Source organism: Anas acuta, chromosome 5, assembly GCF_963932015.1.
Source record: "Anas acuta chromosome 5, bAnaAcu1.1, whole genome shotgun sequence".
Taxonomy (NCBI): Eukaryota; Metazoa; Chordata; class Aves; order Anseriformes; family Anatidae; genus Anas; species Anas acuta.
This window is the reverse complement of record NC_088983.1, coordinates 18,248,197-18,269,965: the sequence shown is the minus strand read 5'-3', so window position 1 is coordinate 18,269,965 and position 21,769 is coordinate 18,248,197. Positions and strand designations below refer to the sequence as shown.

Genomic DNA, 21,769 nt, shown 5'->3' with positions numbered 1-21,769 from the left:
CTCCATCAAGAGTCTTGTTCATTTCATTACTTTTAAACTGTATTATGCCTAGATGTACTATTGGTGTAGCTTATATGTAGTGTAACCCGTATGTAGTGTGGCATTATTAGCAAAGGCCTAGTAAAGAGAACCCAGAATGATTTCTTTCAAGAAAGATGAAAATTGTTTTAGATTCTTGTTACCCTCCCTCGCAGATTTCACTACATTTTTTTTTCTTTCTCTACACAGGCAAGAGCTTTGCTGCAGACTGCTTCACATTTAGCACCTCATATGTATGAGCCCCATTTTAATTTTGCAATACTCTCAGAGAAGGTAATGTACTGTCCTATTTTAAAATCTAAATATTGAGCCTTGGGGGGGGCAGTCGAGTTTTTATTGTTATTACTCAGAGTTCTAAACAGCTAAGACAAAACAATACTTAGGTTGGATATTAGGAGAAATTTCTTTACTGAAAGGGTTGCATGGCATTGGAATATGCTGCCCAGGGAAGTGGTTGAGTCACCATCCCTGAAGGTCTTCAAGAAAACTGTATATTTGAAATTTAGTAGCATGGTTTAGTTGTGGACTTCAGTACTAGGTTAAAGGTTGGACTATATGATCTTAGAGGTCTTTTCCAACTTGAATGATTTTGTGATTCTAAGAGTATGTACTGCGCAAACTCAAGATAAAACTGGTTAAATTTTAATACCCAGAATGTGTATAAAAGTTGCCATTCAAATGTTTGTTTTTGAGAATGTGAGGCCAACTAGCCATAGAGAAACTTTGCAATTCTCCCAATGCACTGAAGATGGACAGTCCGTTAATAATTCCATCTACACTCTTTACAGTCATCGGCTTTTTCAGAATGTGAACTGAAATAGTATCAAATGATTTATCAGTAATTATATAATATATATATAAATATGAAATCCCAATGATTCATCCCATGGTTTTAGTAATCTCAAAAGTAATATCTCTTCTTCAGCTTTATGACCACTGAATTTTGTGTGTTAATATTTTGTTTCATAAAGAGTGTCTCAGACACTGAATTAACAGAGTGTCTGACATTACTATTAATAAGGAGAAACTTGTCCAAGTCCCCATATTTTTACAAGGAAAATAGTATTTCTTGGCTTGTGCCTATACCTTCAAGATTCTTTTATGAGTCTGTGTTGTGTGGGCAGCCCAACTCCTACAGATTGCATCAAGGAGTGAACAACCCATTACTTTGTAAGCATACCCTCTTCATTGTGAAACAGAATATGGTTTGGAATAATTGCATTATATACTTACTGATTAATGACTAAATCCTAGTCTGCAAATGGTTTGTTATGTAGCTTTTGCACAGAGGAACTGTACAGGCTGTGGAAGAAGACAAATGGCAAGGTCAACTAACTGTTTATGCAGTGTGATAATGCAATTCTTAGATTCAGTGTAATGTCATGGTTTATAGAACGTAACTTCTCTGACCAGGACCCTGGTTTTCTTCTCCTCCAGAGAATTTTTGCTGTACCGAACCTCTGTGTTGACAGACACACAGGCAACACAGGTCACCTGCTGCCACTTTCTGGTGCTTCTCCCTTTCCATCCAGAAGCTATCACTTTTTCTAGATGGGGTTCCAAACTTTTGGGTTCTTTTTTTCTGAACCCACTTTCTGAGGTGCTCTCCTTACATCACTTCCCTCTTCAAAGAAATGATGTCTATTTGCTCCCAACTTTACTTTTTCCTAATGTGGAAACATACTTCTAAAAGCAACAGAGGAGCAATATACATCTCATCAGCTCTGTGTGCTATCCTGCATCTCTGTGAGATTGCAGATCACATGGAGTTGTGACCTTTGCAGAGGCCTGATTGGCTCTCTCCTTTCTATGAGACAACATTTATGGAATTTAAAACCAAGTCTTCCATTTTTTATTCCTCCTAACTTTAAGCACTGAGCATAGGGTACCTTGTCCTTTCTCCAAGAAGTCAGGTAAGATATAAAGTTACTGTCTTGATGCATCCCTCCCATTAAAAAAGAAAACACACACTTATTTTTATTCTCACCCCTTAAAGTAAGAGGGAAAAAATCCTGAGTCTGAAAAATTGCATACTGTCTGTTTTATTTGTTGTGTCTGAGGACCAGCTATGTTTAAACATTTGTGAGTGTCAGAACTGTATTTTACAGAATATATGATGCAAATACTGTAGCGCGTGCATTTACTAAACTATTTTGTGTGTTTCTTATAGGTTGGAGATCTTCAGAGGAGTTACACAGCTGCTCAAAAGTCAGCGGAAGCATTCCCAGGCCATGTTGATACACAACAGCTCATCAAAAGATTAAAAGAGCGCTTTGCTATGCTCTGATGACATATTTTTAACATGTAAAAAAAAAAATAAAGTTAGCCAGAGTTAATATCCCATATATTTTATTGTAAGTAGATAAACAATACTTAATCAATTCTTGTTGCAAAACCTGTGCTGCTTAGAGTAGCAGAAAAGGTTCAAGAGTCCTAATTAGTGTGTGTCATCTTAAAACTCATGACTTATCAAAATGAAGCTAGAACGTGTTACAACTACATACAGCTGAGAATACAAGGGTGGCAGGATATTGCCAATATGCAATTTTCAAATGGTTGTCTGATATATAAACAAGTAAGTTCTCATTTAAGGTTAATGAGCATTTTAAAATATTTTTTCTGACTTTTCTGCAGAAAAAAAAAAAGTTTTAAAATATTCCTGTGTGACAATCTCTCAAGCAACACAGAGTAAGAATACTTCCTCACTGGTCTTCAAACATGGCTTTTGATAGTGTACTTTCTTACAGAAAGTTAAATTTTAAAATTAAAGTAACCAAAAATGCATTTAAAAACACAGATGCAAAACAGAAGTTCTTATATTCCTTGTTGTACTTTATGAGTGAAATAAATTCCAGTTTGTATGGTTTGTCGTGTTTACTTGTATAAATTAAAACTGCATCCTTATTGCCTTGAAAATAAGAGTCAGAGGCCATAAAGTATTTGGAAGGACTCAGCAGAAGTGGTACTAAATCGCAGAAATACATGTGCTCCTTTTTACTGAGAGAGCTTAATCTTCATTTCACTGAGGGAAAAGGATATGTCAGTAAAAAGCTTGCAGAGTTAACTACTAATGACTGAGAATGAAACAGTGACTGGGTGGTTATCTGTGCTACCAGGTAAGCACTGTTGCTAAATAATTGTTAGGATCATCCTAACTACATGAATGCTACTAATAACAAGCAAAGACTTTGTCACTTATCTTGGTGTTGTAACTAAAAGTGATAAATTGGCATGATTTCCCAACTTGACCTTTAAGAAATGTGGGATGTTAAGGCATTCTAACATCCTTTAAAAATCTTTTCATGCTTAATGATTGTCTTGGCTTAGGAGCAACCCTAAACACACTTATGAATATTATATCTTCCTTTTTACTATCCATTATTTCCAAACCCTTGTATTTGTATGATCGTTGTGGCTGATGAAGGTAGGTGCTGGGGATCTTCGAGAAGTCAGAAAGCAGTCTGGAGGTGACAGTTAGCAATGCAATAACAAACAGGTGTCACAACGTGTTGTGAAATGCAAAAGCATTATCTGTTGAAGAAATGCAGCACCTTTAGTGGAAATCTCATTTTTTCTACGTTGAACTTTATATTGTCAAATTTTTTTCACAAGCTAATGATGACAGAACCTTAGTTATCAGTCATTTTCATTACCTAACTTAGATTTTACTTTCTGCTAGAGAGGAAGAATTTATAAGGAACTTTCCTCCTTTGATCTACTCCACTTACGTTGTTTCAGTTGACAGTGCTAAACTTACCAAGCCAAGCTATCAGAAAAGAAAATGTCTTAGCAGTTTAAATACAACTGTTGAGAATTTGTGGAGGTCATATTATTAATTCAAAGTATTTTTAAGATTGCATAGTAAATAAAATTCTTACTACATGGGCCAAAACTGAAAATCCTAATAGAAATTAAGTTTTTAATCCACTGTGTGGCAGCTCAGTTGTTCCTTAGAGGTGTTTTTATAAGATCCCACCTACTGTGATCACTACTCAAGTTGATGAGCTGAATAACTTTTTATTTTTAGGAAATCGTACTCCTTAGAACATAGATCTAGCATGATAATTCATTTAATATTGGGATATGTGTGGACTTTGAAAGGGAAAAGGCCCATGTATGATAAGGAATCCTTTATACAATATTCTTGTGTAAATTGATTTAAAACACACACACCTCTAAGTAAGGATTAAAACCTTTTTAGCTCCTTAATTTAAAGCAAGCCATTCCAAATTAATCCTACACAGCGTGTTTTGATTGCCCCAAAAGGCAGCAGCTACTTGCTTTGTTGACCTTTCACGCCCCAAAGCAAGGGTACGATGGAATTTTTTATTTTTTTCCATGAGTAGTACACGTACAAATTAAATCAAATGTGGTAATGAGAACAGCACCGCAGTGAAACAACAGATGAATGAGCAGGCGGTTTGTCGTGGAAGAATCTTTCGATTTTGTTTTATGTTGATTCGGGGCGAGCTCCAGTGAACAGATGAATTGGCAGCCCCTGGGGCAAACCGCCTTCAGTTAATTCAGTACGACACGGCGTAACACAGTGCATCACAATCTGTATTCATCTCTGTGGTGGAATCATGTTAGGACAGAGTGACCTTAATATTGCAGGCAGCATTTCTGTAACACAGAAATCATTTTTCCTCTAACCTGTAGCACAGCTCCAGCTGTGTCCAGCCAGCATTCATAAAGCCCCTTGGGAGAAAAATAAAATACAATAAAAAAAAACAACATGCAGAATTTTTCAATCTACAGGGAGACAGTGTCCACAACAATGTTGTCTGGAATTAAACTCAAAGCAGATTGCTGGGAGGTCTTGCAGTTTCTGCCTCCCTATAGGAAAGGACTGTATGGTTTATGGCTGTTAGCAGCAATGCCAGGCAGTCTTCACACCAGCCCTGTTCCTGGGATCTTTCTGATGGCTGAGTCCATTTAAAAGTTGATAGTGAAGGTTTATTAATGGATCTGGGTTGTTTTGCAAGGTGTCAGAGCCAAAACACCAGTCACAAAACTGGCTGAAATTCATTAGAATTCACAGGTAATGTTTGTGGGTCATTTTAGCTGCAAAAACCAACCTCAGAGGTCACTTGGACAGGGTAAGAGCAGTTTGCCAGTCAGCACCAGTTCCGTCACTCTAAAACTTTGGATAACAATCCCATTTTCTTTGTCTTTCTTTCTTTTTCCCTTTGATTGGTTCCTGTCTTTGCAGGCTAGAGATTTTGAGGTCAGTCAGATCTCTGATATCACGTGGGCCAAACCTTTTAAGACAGTTGCTCTTTTTGATGAACCCAGTTTGTACTTGACAATTGATCACCTGCCAGAGCAGCTCAAGTTTTGAGGTAAAAAAGCTACAGTATTTTCTGTGAAAGATTTTATGTGTAATCACTCTCACTATCTTCTGCTTGTCATCCTTCTAATAGGTGATTGCAAGTTCACTCATGTCCTCCCCTTCACCTGCCCCTCTCCCAGTGGCTACCCATTGCACTCCCACACCAGTGGGACCGTGGCCGTTCTGCCTCCTCCGATACCCACTTTGTCACCAGGGATGCTAGAGGGTGTGAATGGCATCCGTGGCAGTTGCTTTTGACCAAACTAACTGTTTCCCAGTCATTGGTGGCAAGAAGTCCAGAGCTTAGAAGAATGTCTCACACCAACCTACTTGCCAAAACTAGGACATGCAGCTTCCCCCCAAACATCAAGGAAAAGCTGCTGAGGAAGCTTATCGGCAGGCTATGTCTCTTGAGCAGGGGCAGAATTGGACAGTCTAAAACGTGGGTGAAAAATCAGTTCAGGATAACTCTAGCTGCCTGCCAGGACACCAAACAAGCTGAGTAAAAGACCCGGTAAGATGCCATCCTGTTCTGCCCCACCCCAGGGAGTTCTCCAAATTGCCATTTACCCTGTTTTCAGATGAGACTGCCCAAGCGCACTGTAATATGCAACATGGGGCACAAAGTTCCCGTGGAGTCACAGAAAGGGTGAGCTTTCATCAGAAAGATGTCGTGAGAGACAGCTCACACAGTTTTCTCCACTTTCTGGAATTTATTAAAAGTGTAGGTCTGCTGCAAATTTACAAGGAGAGTTGTTTCTGTCTTGGAGTACCCTGTCCCTCGTGTCATATCATCACCTGTAACTTCATGTCATGTTAACTTGGTGGACCCTACTGTGCTGCAAAATACATCAGTGATGCAATGTCAACTAACACAGCTGATAAGCAAATCCCTTTCTGGCAAAGTGCCTTTCATTTCTGGATAAGTGGAAAGTAATTCAGGCACAAGTCTCTTGAACAAAGAAGAGCACAAGAAAACCCACAACGTATTATTTAGACAGGAAACAATATTGCCCTCTGATACTGAGGCACCTCTGGGTCTCAGAGAGTTTCACCTAGCAACATAGCAGGCTTTGCTAAGACAGAGTTCTGCCGCAGCACAACAACATGTTTATCACCATAGGCCAGCAGGCAAGTGTTACCCATACAAGTCTATCCAAGCACCCTGAGGAAACGTAACCACTCTTGTTACATGGGACTCTAAGATGTACATACTATAAACAAATTCTCCTTCCCCCTTTAGAAGCCCCATTTGAGCTGTGGCTTAAAACACCACAGCAGGTATTTTAACAGTCCTCGAATTGTTTGTGGTGGGCCATAAATCTGCTGGCCTCTAAGGGCTTTGCAGAGCACAAGCAAATGTCATGTTGCCACCTTCCCGGGAATGGCATGGTTCCTCTCATCACAGCCGTGCATGTTGAAAGCCTGTGCTAGACATGGTCATGTCATAATCTCCTTCTGCTGCTTCATCCTATCAGCATGCACACTAAATATAGCAATTCTGTGTTTAAGGATAACAAAGGAGCTATTTACAGGAAAGATAAATGCTTTTTTTTCACTCTTTTCTCCCCTCATACATATCCACAGCAGGTAGGCAGAGATGCTTGTCCCATTAGTTGATTATACCTGTAGTAAAACAACTATTCCCCCCCCCCCCCTATTTCAGGCTGTTTTTGTTTGTTTTGTTGTTTAACTATTTTTGTCTCTACTTAGGTGATGAAACTGCTAGCAGCAGAGGAACAGCAGAGGTGATAGCCCCTCATAGCTGCTGCGAAATGAGAGCACTCACGCTGAACACTTCTCAGTGAGCAAAGAGAAACCACCCTGTGGTACTCCCAGCTACGCTCAGAGCTGCTCTCTTACACGGACAAGCTTCAGTATGAATATAACGTCTCCAGTGAGGCTTTAGCTAAGCTTTGTCAGCTAAATATACTCTTGATAAAAAGCACAATGAACCAAAAACAGCCCAGGCAGTTATTTTAAGACTTGTCTTACCTTTCAAAGAAAGTTGTTAAGAAGATCTTGGTGCCCCAGGGCTTTTCCTGGCTCCTGGAGCTCAGGAGGCTGCTTTCTGCCTCCCTTTGCTGGCACGTGGGATGCACAGGTGCTGGCAGTGCTACCAGTGAGGTTATAACAAGGAGCACCAGCCCCTTCCTGTGAGTTATAGCTGGGATGCATAGCTGGAGCAGGCTGGCATATGGCAGCTGAAGTAGGAAATACCTTTAGCTTCTAGAATAAGAGTTGCTTTTTTTTTTTTTTTTTTTTTTCTTCTTAAAAACTGGCTAGAAATAGAAGTCATTTTTGATCTGTGTTACAATGCAATCTAAGAATCACTAACAAATAGCAAGTGTGGTTTCTCCTCCTTGATCCGTTTGATGACCTAATTTCATCTTTTCTCTCATGATGTGTTCATCCTGCCACACTGTTTGTATGCTCAGTGACTTTTTGTCCATGGGACCCCAAAAGCATTTATTTGCCTGTAAAGCTGTTGATGGTATCAGCCTGCCTGTTCCCAAAGAAATGCATTCAAACTTCAACTCCATTCAGGCCAGCTTTGCCACAAAGCCCCCAGAACCCCTGGATATGGATCAGCCTTTCCATTTGCTTGAAGAGAAATAGTCAGTCCATTTTGGTGGAGCTTGTCAGCTGGATGCTTTGGACTTGTCCCAGTGCACACATTTGGAAAATAAATTACCTTCCATTTAATTGATCACACTGACAGTGGCAAGAATTTCATCCTTTTCCAGCCTGATAACTTGTATTTAACCCAATGTCCTTTTTCTATGCTCTGGAGGTTTAGGTACAACAGTAGACACACGCAGCATTTAATTTTATCTATCTCCACCACCTCTTGCTTTAATACACTGGAATCTCTTGAACGTCTCAAGTCTCGTTGTGATTTCTAAAATTTATGGTGGCAGCAGAGATAATATTCACTGAGATGCTCGCAGCAGCTCACAGCAGCCAAATCACCCCTTCTAAGCAAGAGATGTATTTGGACACTTTCCAGTCCCATTTCCCCTACAGTGCATGTTCGCTGTGCATTTACAGCACATGGTTTTCTACTTTGTGACCCTACATGTAACAAACAGAAGGCTGGATTTGTTGGTTGAACACGAGTGGCATGGGAGGGCCCTGAACAGCCACAAGATCGTGTATTTGTACTGTGCAGGGGTGCTTATGGTGTCTCAAGGGACCCTGTGCTCATATAGCACAAGCTCATGCTGCCTTCCTGGGTCCTGCTGCCCTGGACCCAATGCAAAGGGACTCAAAGAAAGCAAAAAGTCTGCACAGGCTGGATCCCAGCAGCAAGATCTTTGCTTGTGTAGCCCTGTAAGACAGTAGACAGTCAATACAGGCCAGCTGGTGGCTAGGGTGTGCCTGACACCTACAAGCAGCTAAGAACCATCTGGGAAGGTGCTCTGGAGAGAAGCACCTTCATCTTAAATGGCACCACGCTGCAGAGGTGCTGGGAGACCAAGGCAATAAGCAGTACCAGAAATGACTGAGAATAAAATGAAAGGATTGTATTGAAAATAGGACCTAGCACTGCCGAGTTCACTGATACTGTGTTGATAACCATGGTAGGTGTCATTGCCACGAGTCGTTTCCATGCTCTATCAAATATTCATTTCACTAAGGGAAATCACAAACACACAAACAGGTACTCTGGGCTCCTGCTGGAGCAGTAGGAGTTGCTGGAGGCCATGTGTGAATGAGCTCCTCTGGAAGGAGGGAGCAGGATGGAGCATGAAAGGGGCCAAGTGTGCTGTGAGCAGTTACACAAGGGCCAAGTTTGCAGCTGACTGCACAGTGCAGGGGAGAAGAAAACACAAACTGCAGTGTCTGAACTCATAGGTAATGTTGGTGAAAGGCAAACCAGCAGGCACATCTGAATCAAAGTTAGCTGAGAGAGGACCAGAAAGTTTCTTTCCAATTTCAAATATGAAAGAATATGTGCTGAATAGCACTGAAGTGGTGCTAATTTAAGTACTATCTGTGGGAAGTGTGCCCCTCAAGAGCACTAATGAGGGCACAGTGAACATAAGAGTCCTTGCAGATCCACCTGAAAATCAGCAGCCTCCCCTCCCCATCACCTGCACACCCTTCCTAGCTGACAAAAAGCAAAGGGGAATAGGAAGCCCTGAAGAGATTACTGAAGACAGATCATCGCTGTGCGGCTTCCTGATTTAGCCATGCATTCTATCCCTGAATGCAGATGTTGTCTTGCTGCTGAAGCTGCCCTTTACCCTGGGCTGGCCGTCCCCTGGCATAGGACATAGCAGGAGGGATGATGGAGCAGACTACACAAACCCTGGTGACTGGGGCTTTAACCTGCCCTTCAGCCTTTGCAGCTCTGGGGTGGTATTTTTTCACGATTCAAATTTATATTTGTGATTTACATACAAATGTAGGGTTGTCCGGGCTTCTTCCTTGGTTCTGGTGAAGCCACAGCACTTCATAGCACTTCTCCCCTGGGCCACAGCATCTTCCCTGTCCTGGTGTCACCTCCTGCTCCTGCCACGAGTCCCTGTGCTGGGACTTCTGTGGGGGGGAGGCTGGCGTGTGCCTCAGGAGGGAGAGGAGGCCACTTGTTTGCACAGTGAGGTAAGGCCAAGGCCGCAAGTGGCAAGCCTTGGCCTTTCATATTACATTGGGCCGGAGGTCCTCGCCATTCTGTGTATGCACAGGCCCTGAACGAAGAGCTGCCGAGACGGAGACATTTAGAGACAGCAAACACGGGGAGACCGCTCACCCTGGGCTCCAGGTGCAAACAGTGGAGAAAGGAGAAAATGTCAAATCTGCATAAATGCTGGATGGCTCCCTGATGGTATTAAATGCCTTTTTTGCATGCCGTCTTCTAACTACAGAAAAGTTGAGTTAACCCTTTCTTTTCCTTTTTCTTTTTTTTTTTTTTTTTTTTTTTTTTTTTTTTTTTTTTTTTTCCAGAAAATCTAATTTTGGAAAATCTAATTCTAGTCCTAATGTCATTTTTACTAGGTAAAAATGCAATTAAAAGCCAAACCTGTACATAATTCTGTTGTTCAGATCTTGCACTCTTTTTGTTAATTCACAAAAACATAAATGTTTCCTGGCCATATCTTTCTTATTAAATATACAATAAATTATCTTTTGTTCACTCTGCAAATGTGCAGTGCACAATGGCAAAATAATTGCTGGTAGAGAAAGAAAACTCCTGATGTATAACTACTAATGATGAATTCTGATATCTAACAGTAAATAAGACTCCTGCTACAAAAGAAGAAATGAAGATAACAGAAAACCAGATTGCCCTGGAAGCAAACTGTGCTGCCTCAGGAGCTCCACTGTCACAGGGTTACAAGATTTTTGTCAAGATACAAAATAGCTTTATGTCAAATAAATTATTCATGGGGCCATTTTTTTATCACAGGTTTCCTCTCTTCATTCTCTTTCAAATACAGAGAGAAGAGTAAGTATGCTGTTCACCGGGTTATTACAAATATCACAGCAGTCATTAAATCTTCACATAGCCCATTTTATAAGGCAGTCCCTGTAGCACACTTATGCTCTAAAGCAGTGTCAAGAATTACCAAGGTATTTCCCATGAAAAGGATGGTGCCTTGGGGAAGGAAATCTCATGTTTAGTGCAGCTAAAACTCATGGTAACCTTTGTGAGAAACAGCTCGTTTGTCCATTGGTCAGCAGCTGGAGTCCTGACAGTCTTTCTGCCATGACACAAATAAAAAATTACCTGTTTTCACAGTTCAGACGTTGCCTTCTGGAAGAGGCCTGCTGATCTTCAGAGAACATGGCCATCCCTTTCCCTGACACTCCCTGGGTCTTTCAGAAGAGCATTTACCAGGCCCAGCACTGGAGCCACTTGCAGACACTTCTTGCCAGATGCCAACCCTACAAGCAAGAGCTTAAATTTAAAGCAAAATGAGAAGAAAGCAACAGTTATTTGCCAGGAGCTTTATTTTCAGAGCTGTGACATGGAACAAGTTCTTCCTACTTATCTCTCTACCAAAGAGAGCCTACTGATTTCTGGGGAAGTGTTTTAAATGCAGAATTTCATAGTAGTTTTAAAACATGACTAGATAAAGCACACAATGTTAGGAAGAGCAAGAAGAGATAAGCTTTTCAAGTACAGAACCAAAAATAGTATTTTCTGCCTGCAGGACCTCACTGCTGCTCCCTGTGCAATGCAGTGAGCAGGTACAGACAGAACCCACCTCAGTGTGCCTTAATCTGGAGCAAAATGACAACTTAAGAAGATATCATTTTGTTTCACAGAAAATTTGTCATTTCCAGATGAGGAACACAGTCACAGGACACCGCACGTACAGTGCAATTTGACTCAGTTGCTGACAAGAAGTAAAATAAGGATGAAAGCTGTGAAAAAGAAACATCTGCCATTTGCAAAGCCAAGCATCGCAGCGGAAACAAGGGCAAGTCACGCTCTCCTGGGTGAGCACAGCTCAGACTCTTTTGCCATGCTGTTTCCTGAAATACTGCTTCCCACAGCACTCTGCAGCCCAGCCTACAAAAGTGGAAATAATCCGAGCTGCACAGTTGACTTAAGCTCTGATAAAACACTCTGCTGTGTTACTGTCAGTATGCCAGTAAATGTCATTGCTTTTTTCTGGAATATACCACATTAGAAAATCTTCTGGGATAGGGCTTTAATTTCCTCTCTGAGCTCAGCAGCAGGTGAAATCTTCTTGCCCCTCCTGGGTGCACCTGGCATGGCAGCTCCCAGTCTTAGCGCTTTCTGTCCCTCTATCCACGAGTTAAAGCAGTGCCTGTGCATTGGGGGGCTGTTTTATTCCCTGTCCTGTGCAGCATTACAGTTTCTCAGACTTCACCAAAAGTAAGTGACGTGACGCGAGACCTCAGTGCACTGTCACGGCATTGCACTGTGAGACATCTTTTTGGCAACTCGGGATTTCATGGTGAAGGGGCGGAACAGCCCACGTCCCGTGCAGTTACTGGTACTGGGCTAGTGCGGGCAAGGCCTAAGACACACAGGTCAGGCTCCAGCCAAATGCAGGACAGACAGATGGTCCCAGCTCCACAAGCTTGGAATATGGGAAACAAATAGGGATGCCTGCCCACGTTATTTACCTGACAGAGTGCCCTTTGGGAAAAACCCACTGGTGCTGCTCAAGGGGGGGTCTGAGTTACTTTAAACACTTCAATTCCTGATATCTCAGCTCTTTGCTCATAAAAACAACGTGGTATAGTTACTTCACCCACCTGGTGTTCTTAAATTAATTATGAATGGCTTTGAGTTCATTATGTGACAGGAGCTATAGAAGTGTGCCTATTATTTTTAATAATGCACAAGTAATAATTTATTTAACATTTCTCTGTATTCCTCATCAGGTTCCCGATCCCACTTTCCTGCTCTGTCTGCAAGTTCTCTCATGAAAGTTGATGATAAGCTGCGAAGTTTTTTGGTTTTGTTTTTAGTCTTTTTTTTTTTTTTTTTTTGAGATTAATGAGATACTGTTTCTCAGTCATTAAAGTTGTGGCATCTGTTCTGTTAAAAAATAGGATGTCAAGTTTAAATGGAATAGGATGTGACATGAAATGAAAAGAATGAAACAGCTTCTTCATAAACATAATCTGTTAAATCCAGTTACCAGAATTAGTCATAATTCTCTGCAATGAGTTTATTCCATGGTGTAACACATTCATTTCAAGGCCATGGTGTTTGGGTAGAGCTCAATAGGCAGCTTAAACATTGAATGTTATGTGCTGCACTGTCTGCAGAATCAACTTGTGCTTCAGAATGACAGAAAGACAGCAAGCATTCATTTAGATGACATTGAACTACATGAAAGGAAAATATTTTTCCAGGCAGAAAAGAAACAAGTAACAATGTGTGCTGTGTATAATCTGCACTGCAAAGACACATATACGTCTGGAGCGAAGGAGACTAATGCTCAAGAGGCTGAGGCATGAGGCTGGTGGCTTCTGCCAAGCCAAATGCAGAAAGCCTGGGGTCAGTCCCACCTCCACAATCAGGCAACTGTAAAAATAACACACTTGGGATCTGTTCTTGTAGATAGGGCTTTCTGTATCAGCAACATTCTGTTGGTTTGTTTTCAAGCGAAATCTGTGCTTTAGTAGAGGGTAAATGAGAGATCCAAGGGGAAAACAAGGCACCATCAGCCTGTGGCACCACTGCTTGATGTGCCCAGCACAAGAGTAGAAAAGGTGAGGAAAAGCATGGGTGTCCTTCCCTGGGTTTAACTTTCCTCATGAAGTTGCACTCTTTATATTATAGGAGCAATCCTGGAAAAAAATAAAAATAAAAATGCTGCGACGTGCTTGTTGCTGTTATCCTTCCTGCATCCAGGCCTCTCAGATAGAGGCAGCTGAGGTGTTCTCAAGGGGCACAGAGTCTTTTCCCTTACATCTCCACAGAGCAATGAGGCCAGCTCTTCCTTCTCAGCAGTGCTGCAGGTACAGGTGGAAAAAAGTGCATCAAGGCATCAACCCTCAGCACCACCTGAGGTGCCAAATTAGCTGCAGCTCAGCAGCCTGGTGCAACAGAAAGACAGCTGCCTCAGCCCAGTTTTCAATTTTGTAAATGGGATGGGTGCAGATAAGCAAAGTAATGGTTCAGGAGTGTTGGTGATAGAGGCCACCTGAGTATGCACAGGATACCAGTCTCAAGGTAATGGGAAAAAACAAAACAAAACAAAACAAAACAACCAACCAAACAAACAAAAACAAACAAACAAACAAACAAAAAACAGAAAGATCGTCGTTGATTATAATACTGAATCACAGTACATACATGCACAATACATTTATACTTATTCATATGTATGTCTATATGCCGTATGAACCATATGTCCTTTCCAGGTTCCCATAACTCCTAGGACACATGGCCGGGGGATTGGTGAGCTCCCATTAACCAAACCGATGTAACTGAGTGCTGTGGGATACATATCCAACAAATACTTGCTGTTAGAGGGTGGACTGCCCCCTTATTTGTTGAATGCTTGCTTCTCATCTGCTCAGATTAACCACTTAGCACATCAGTGACAGAGAGACATCTCTCATCTTTTCCAGACCCAAATATTAGCTCCTACGGAGATCTGGGCCAGCCAGGCTGCCTGCCTGGCGATGCCACAGCTTTTCTCCCACACCAGGATGTTGCCCACCGGCACAGTTGGTCCCAGCAGCCTGCGGGGAGGAGGCGAATCAGGCACATGGGCTCTCACAGTGACAGAGACCTCGCTGCAGCACGTGTGAGGCCAGCAGCACCGACAGCAGGCACTGGAGCCAAAGGAGCAAAGCTCGTGCCAACACACACGATATGGCATTTCTATACAGGAGGGACCTCTCAGGCTGTGTGATTTATTTCCTTCTGAAGAAGAACACAGTGAAACACAGATACTTGAATGCTCCCAAAGAAGTGCTGAACATTACAGATTATCTTAAGCAACTTAATGTTTCTTCATTTGATAATTTCCATTGGAAGAATAATGCTATTGCCTTTTTGACATTTAAAGAACCCTTCTGCAGTGTGACTACACCTTATGCAACATCTTTTAGAGCACATCATCCTTTATTATTTTACATTTAAATAACACGGACATTGTAAGGGAGAAAGAAATGGTGGAATGTAAAGTTAAGAGCTGGAAAAGAGGAGGAAAGTTGAGGCAGATGTAATAAAACGGCATGATCTGAAAGAAAAAAAAAAAAAGCTGTTATATCACAAACAAATTACGTGAAAAGATAACATGTTTGAAAATGTTTTCTAAGCAAGACCTTGAAGTTTATAAATTGTTTCAGAGTGCAAATGCAGTGGGAGAATGATGTGCTGAAAATATGAGAAGCAAAGCAGCGCCTAGAGCAGTGGAAGTTGTGCTAGAGCTCATTGGAAAGAAAAAGCAATGGGCAGTATCCTCTGCAGCCTTTGAGTGGGGAGAGATTTTCCTTCTGCAACCTGGAATCAGAGCAGGCTGCCTGGGAAACAGCTATTGCTGTCTTGAAGTCTCCAGACAGTCCAAACCATGGACTGGCTGCTCCCAAAAGACCTGCAGCCACCACCCTCTGTTTCCATCCTCTTCCTTGCCCTCATCTGTGACAGGGACTGCCTGTGCAGCTCAGGGAGCGCTACGCTGCATGGCTACGAGGGACGGAGCCTTTCACAGATGGTTCATGAGCAGCTGCATAAAGACAAATAAGAGAAAGAAAAATAAATAAATAAATAAAAAGATCACACACAGCAAAGAAGAGGAAAAACAGCTTAGAAAACAAATGCAAACAAAAAGAAAATGTCAGCTGCAGCCTTAGGAGTATTCTCCTGCCATGTAAGTGTAATCAGAGCTGTAACGCAGGGTTTCCTTTCAGCCTCTAGCCCACGGTAACTAAATCTACATGTACAGCCCCAGGACTGTTCTGGCCAGGGGAGCGGAGCAGTGCTAACGAGGACCATAAGCGCAGTGCTAACGAGAGCCAGGAGCGTGGCAGCGGCTGTGGCGGTGCAGGCAGGAGGAGGGGAGCGTCTCCATGGCATGGGCTTGGACAGTCCCTGCAGGCCGCGCGGGCCTGGCGGGGCGAGTAGTGGGCGCTGCAGCCCCAGCACGGTGCCCAGGCTGGTGTCTGCGTGGGGACGGGAGGGCAGCAGAGGAGGATCAAGGGCTGTGGAGGCAGGAGACTGAGCTGACGCAGGCAGGTGTTAAGCTTGGCAGGGCCAAGCAGGAAGCAAAAGGCCTGCCTGGTCTCACAGGGCTGGGAAAAGGTCAGTAGCGGAGATCATCCTAACAGCAGCATTGCTGAAGTGGTTGGTCTTTGTGAGCAATTATTTTGGAAAGAGAGCATCAGGCAGGGGAGTCAGCAGCATGCCAGCTGCTGGGACATGAAGGGGGAATCACTGCTCACTGCTGTGACCAGAGGGAAGCACCCCGCAGCAACCTGAACATCTGGTTAAAAGCTAAGGGCAAACACAGGCACTAGGCCCAGAGGGTCTGCAGCAACCAGCTGTAGTTGCTCCCCGCCCTGCTCCTGCAGCACTCTCCTTGCACATAAAGAAGTGACAAGAAGAGGTTTTGACATAAGTAGCCATGATGGGAGGATGAAGACAACACCCATTTGGAAAGGCATGCCCTTCTGTAACGAGAGAGCAGAGGGACGTCTGGTTTTCTTCCACCCTGGGTTGTACACTCCCTTACATCCAAACAAACCTGCTGCAAAGTCCAACTGCCCCCTTGTTGCACAGACTTCATGTTTTGACTCCAGTATGAAAGACTTACAGAAGAAAGAGTCTCCACTCTGCTGGAATGAATTTCCTTCTCATCTGTGGCTTTTTCTTTTTCTGTGGTAATAAATAATTCTTCCTATTAATAACAGAGGGGTATTGGAAAGCAGAATCTCCATTAGCTACTTCTAAGAGAAGAAAAGGGAGATTATGATCGACCTGATTGATCTGAGTGTTATTGCTGCATAGTGAACAGGCGCCATCAGAGCGTAATTGCCTTCACTGTGGAAGAGCCCTTGACTCAGCGGAGACTGGTACTCACTGTGCTGGGTACAGACGTCTATTAAGAGGCAGTCCTTGTCCCTGTGAGTCATCTAAGTGGATGAAACACATTAAAAAATGCAGGGAACAAGACTAGGGAACCATAACAAGGCAGAACTGATTTCCCAAGGATATTTTGCCTGAGATGATTGTTTTTGTACATTATAAGGTATAAACATGGATTTTTTATTTGTGATTGGGATGTATAAAGCAACTTTACCTCTTGAATCCCCTGCTGTCTAATGTACATAAGTTTCCAATCCTGGTTCCTTCTCTGTCAGCCTCCTCTGGAGAATTCAGGAGAATTGGGAGAGGACTGTCTCTACCTCTAGAGAATTTAGGAGAATTGGGAAAGGACTGTCTCTTTTAGACCGTTACCTCTACCAAATGACACTGAAGCTGGAAGGCGTACAGAGAGACAGCACAATCATGCCAAACCTCATTCCCACAGGAATATAACAGATTTCAGGTAGTTTCAGTTAGAACAGAAAGCAGGTGGCTGGAAATATCAAAAGGCTCTTTTTTTTGTTTGTTTGTTTTGATATATATATATATATATATATATATATATATATATATATATATTTATATTTATATTTATATTTATATTTATATTTATATTTGCTTGCCTGTTTGCTTTATCATTTAAATCCTTTTGTGACTTGATGTGGCATTGCCTCTTAGTAGAAGCCACCAGTAAAACATCTAAGAGACCGGAGACCTGGTCTGTATAATGTCATGAAAATAAGCCTTTAAAAAGCCTTACACCTCATTGCATAGATATCAGTGTAGTCTTCAGACTGGGTGTCCAGGAACAAAAGGCAGGGTACTAAACTCTTTTAGGCATATATCAGGAAACCTGAAGGAAAAATGAATTAAAAAGAAAAAAACCTTCAAACCCAACTCTATTCTACTCTGAAGAAACTATCATCATCTGGAAAGTGAGCTGTTAGTCATTACTTTGTCCCAGTCTGGGAGAATAATTGTAGAGTTGCTGAGGGTGCAGAAAATACAAAACCAGACTAAGCCAGAAGGACTGGCAGCTGGAAGTTAATAGCTAGGTGCACGCTTGGTCATTTCTATGGGCTTCCTTTACAGGAGGGATGTGGGCTGTACCTGGAAAACAGAACCACTCCCATGATATATTTTGTAATTTGTTTCTAGTACTCCATACCAGGCTGTATTTAGTACTTATGCATTTAGTACTTATGTACCACGTAGTCTAATGGTTGAAAACATATTTGTGGTTTGTGTTACCACTGAACATCACTGTGATGGACATTTCAATTTTGAGATCAGGTTTGGTGTTCAGAAGATTCTCCATTACCACAGCAAGCACTGTACAAGTGCTTAAAATAAGTTCAGGAATCTAGATGAAAGAAGAGAAGAATAAAGGTCTTTGGCTTAACTACAGCAGCACTTTGCAGACCTTCTTGCTAAAGCAAGCACAAGCTTTTAGCACACGCTGGCAATGCTGCACAGTGATCCAGCAAATCCAGCAGGGTGGATGGATGAGAAAACTTTCTAAGAAGCTTTGGGAAACTAACAATGAAACCCCTAAAGACTGGAGTGAATATTCCACACAGCAGAGAAAACCACTGTGGTCTTCGACAAATGTAGCATTCATGGTGAGAGTTAGGATAGAGTATAATATACAGCAGGGTGAGTGCACAGTAAATTTTCTTGGCCATTACTACATATCTAAACATGAAGAACATCTGTTTTGTGATTTTTTTACACCTGGAAGGTGCCTTTCTTTTCTTAAGACATTTTGAGTTTTTTCCACAATGAAAATAATTAAATATCTCTTCCTGGATCTTATAATAACCAAAGGCACAGCCTTTAGCTCACCGGTCCCATGACCTTAAAGTCTTAGTGACCTTTTGCATATCTCAATTTCTTGGTCTGTGAAACAACACTAAAATGTTTGTTTCTTTTTGGAGACTTACTGTCTTAAAAGTGTATGCACATGGAGATTTTTCAGGCAAGCTTGAAGTATGAAATTTTAGTAAAATGAAATAAACCAAATCCTCAGCTTCCTTTTGTCAACACATCAAGTTTAAGCATCAGAAGCGTTTTGCCACACTTAACATAACGACGTGTTTATTAATTTATCCAGTGGGCTAGCTCATGTTCTCACTGAGGAATACATAAATCCTCAGCTATTATTTAGAACCTTTCATCCACAGATGTCAAAACACATCGCAAGTTCTGTAGTACCTCTTGTCAGCGCAAAGCTTTCATTAACGTCAGGGGAAGGAGGATTAAGCCCAATATGTTTCCTGGAAATAAATATTTATTAAGAAATTACCTTGTTTGTTCCACCTCACTGTCTTTCAATTGTGAGTGTCATCGCAGCGCTCGCTGTCCCCCAGGGGCAGTGACTCACGCCTGCTTTGAAGGAGGGCTGGCAGGCCAGCAGTCACCTCCGTCAGGGGACAGCTCGCCGTGGCAGTGACTTGCCGCATTACGCTGCCCATCCCCACCGAGCACAGCGTTCAGAGCAAGCAAAAGCCCAGACGAGAATTAATCGCACAATTGCATTAGTGCCCTCTGAACCAGCACACTCAGCTAGTCCTCCAGTGAACCCTGCTGTACTGAGAAGACCTCCGGATGGAATATGCTGAACCAGAAGCCTTGGTGCTGCCTGCAGAACGTGCCCTGCTCCCTCCCACGCAGACGCCTGTTACTGTAAGATCACCACAAAGCCCTGGCTGTGATGGCAGCGTCTGTGAATGATTGGCCATGAAGCAGTGTGTGTTACCTATGGCTTCTTTCAGATCATATTGGATAGCCAAAAGGCAGCCCAGTGTCTGGGCTGTGATGCTGAGCAGCAAACCCAATCTTCTTCCTCAAAGCATCTCTGCTCTGCTGTCACTCTGTGCTGCTCCTTCTGCCCAGAGGTGAAAATGCACCTCCTAGCCTCATGTAGCACCGAGGATTATCCTCTTGACCTCTCAGTGTCAGGGTGAGGGCAGCTGGCACTCGGGCACTCTGTCAGGAAACTCCACCTAACATTTTTGCTGCCAGATGATCCATTGTCCCCATCCTCTGGGGGCAGGGCCTGGCTGGCCCTGTGTAGACGGGCTCTGCTGAGCTACACTGGGGCAATGACCGACCTCCAGATAGGGTTTCTGTCCGACAGCAGTATGGGGAGGGCAGCTCTGAAACAGAAATGTTGACAGTAGCTGTCAGAAATCATGTTTCCGCCCCCGAATGCAGGCGTTTCTCTGTAACGTGAGACCAGTGCCTGTGTAAGGCTGGTGCTCATAGCTCAGCACCCACTCCAGACTTAAACATCTGAGCCTTCTCTTTCAGATAAAGCACAGGCTTCATTATACGTCCATCATTACAGTCTCTTGAAAAAGTGGATGCTGCCTTCCCATTCTTCCCTCACCAACAGCATTACTGCTTTGAAATGAAATCACATTGAGATTTTGCCCTGAATTCAGGACAGTGGTTATCTGTGCTATGCCCAAATACTCTTACATGGGGCATGGAGGATTAAAGGGAAGAGATTTGGATTTCTAACCTAAGTGCGGATGTGCAGTAAGTGTGGAGATGCCCTGCCACGCAATAAGGAAACTATTTTAGGCACAGCATGAACTTAGGGATTCGCAACTTTTTGAATGTGTAGCACATAGTCAATGGTTCTGGGACTGTGCTCTTGAACCTAAACACTACCTTCATTCCTTCATGGGTCTGGGCCTCAGGCAGTAGCTCAGTAGAGAAGTTCAGCTCAGGTGTGAAACATTGGTCTGCTGCTCTGGGCCAGACCAAAGCTGCTCTGTAGGCTTATTCAAGGAACCTGATGAACAACCACACGAAAGGAAGGATCTTCTCCTCCATCCTCCAGTGACTGGGATGTCTGGTGTCAGCCCCAGAGGAGTAAGATTTCATTAAATTCTTAAACTTTCTTTGCACTGCTGATGTGGGAGGTGCAGTACACAAGTAGATCCTGTATCAGTCTGTTTATGCAAATGCTTTAAATCCCCATTTCAGTGCAGTTTCAGCTCAAATAAATATTGATCTAAGAAAGGTGGCTTATCTCAGCAGCACTCTAATAGATAAATTAACAGCTAGGGTAAGCAGACGTAACTCCAGGGGGACAGACACCATTGATTGTACCCCTGATAGTCAGCGTGGCCTCTGAAAGATTTTAAAGCAATCAGTGTAAGCAGGCCCCTGGAGCGTGCCAGCTCTTATTAACCTTGATAAGCAGGCGGGCGGGCAGGCAGAACTAAGAGGCCCTCATGATTCAACGTGGCAGAGGCTGACCTCTGTGTTTGCCTCCTGTGCAAGCTCAAGCAGAACAAATTAATGCTTAAACACTGCCATCTCCACCGGAGACATGGAAATTCAAATACAGCCAAGTCCGTCGGAGCTATTCTGAAGCCAGCCTGGGACCATAACTGCTAAAAACACACAGCCCACTTGAACCAGAGTCCCTGGATCTGTGTGAAACTTGAGGTCACTGAAAAATGATTGATTCCACTGGGAAAGCCTGAATGGATATGGAAGTGATGGGAATTTATTATGCTGACACAGAGCAGCGGGTGGGAGAAGCTACTGCCTGTCCCCAGGCCAGTGTGGGGGCTTGGATGGGGCAGAACCTGCAAGACAGCAGATCCCAAGCATCTCTGGAGGGCAAAACCAAGTCCAAATCAAGTCTGGCTGTCATGCCGCCTTCCCACTCCCCGTGCACATCTCACCTTTCTGCCCACCCTTCTCCAAAGGCAGGAGAGAGAGCTGCAGCAGGATGCGGAGCCTTTTGGCAGCCCTAGCTCCCTCCCAGTGGCTCCTCACCTCCCCCCCTTGCAGGAGGTCAGGGGGACACAAGCCAGGCATCAGCATCGCCACTGCAAGACACCCGG

At 43.0% G+C, this 21,769-nt stretch overlaps 1 protein-coding gene and 1 long non-coding RNA gene across 2 annotated transcripts in view; one reads left to right on the top strand and one right to left on the bottom strand.

Annotated features, from left to right (window-relative positions):
• Positions 1–2,905, top strand: part of TTC8 (tetratricopeptide repeat domain 8) — a 44,466-nt gene extending 41,561 nt beyond the window's left edge. Inside the window, exons 14-15 of the mRNA XM_068682986.1 lie at positions 229–312; positions 2,210–2,905. Of these exons, the coding sequence (XP_068539087.1) occupies positions 229–312; positions 2,210–2,326 (201 nt within the window). The 3' untranslated portion in view covers positions 2,327–2,905. The remainder of the gene's footprint in view (positions 1–228; positions 313–2,209) is intronic.
• Positions 2,906–4,351: 1,446 nt separating this feature from the next.
• Positions 4,352–7,583, bottom strand: LOC137858154 (uncharacterized). Its single transcript, XR_011097526.1, has 2 exons — positions 7,367–7,583; positions 4,352–4,737 (listed from the first exon to the last, which is right to left on the bottom strand). It is a non-coding gene; the product is annotated as an uncharacterized lncRNA (long non-coding RNA).
• Between the last annotated feature and the right edge of the window lie 14,186 nt (positions 7,584–21,769).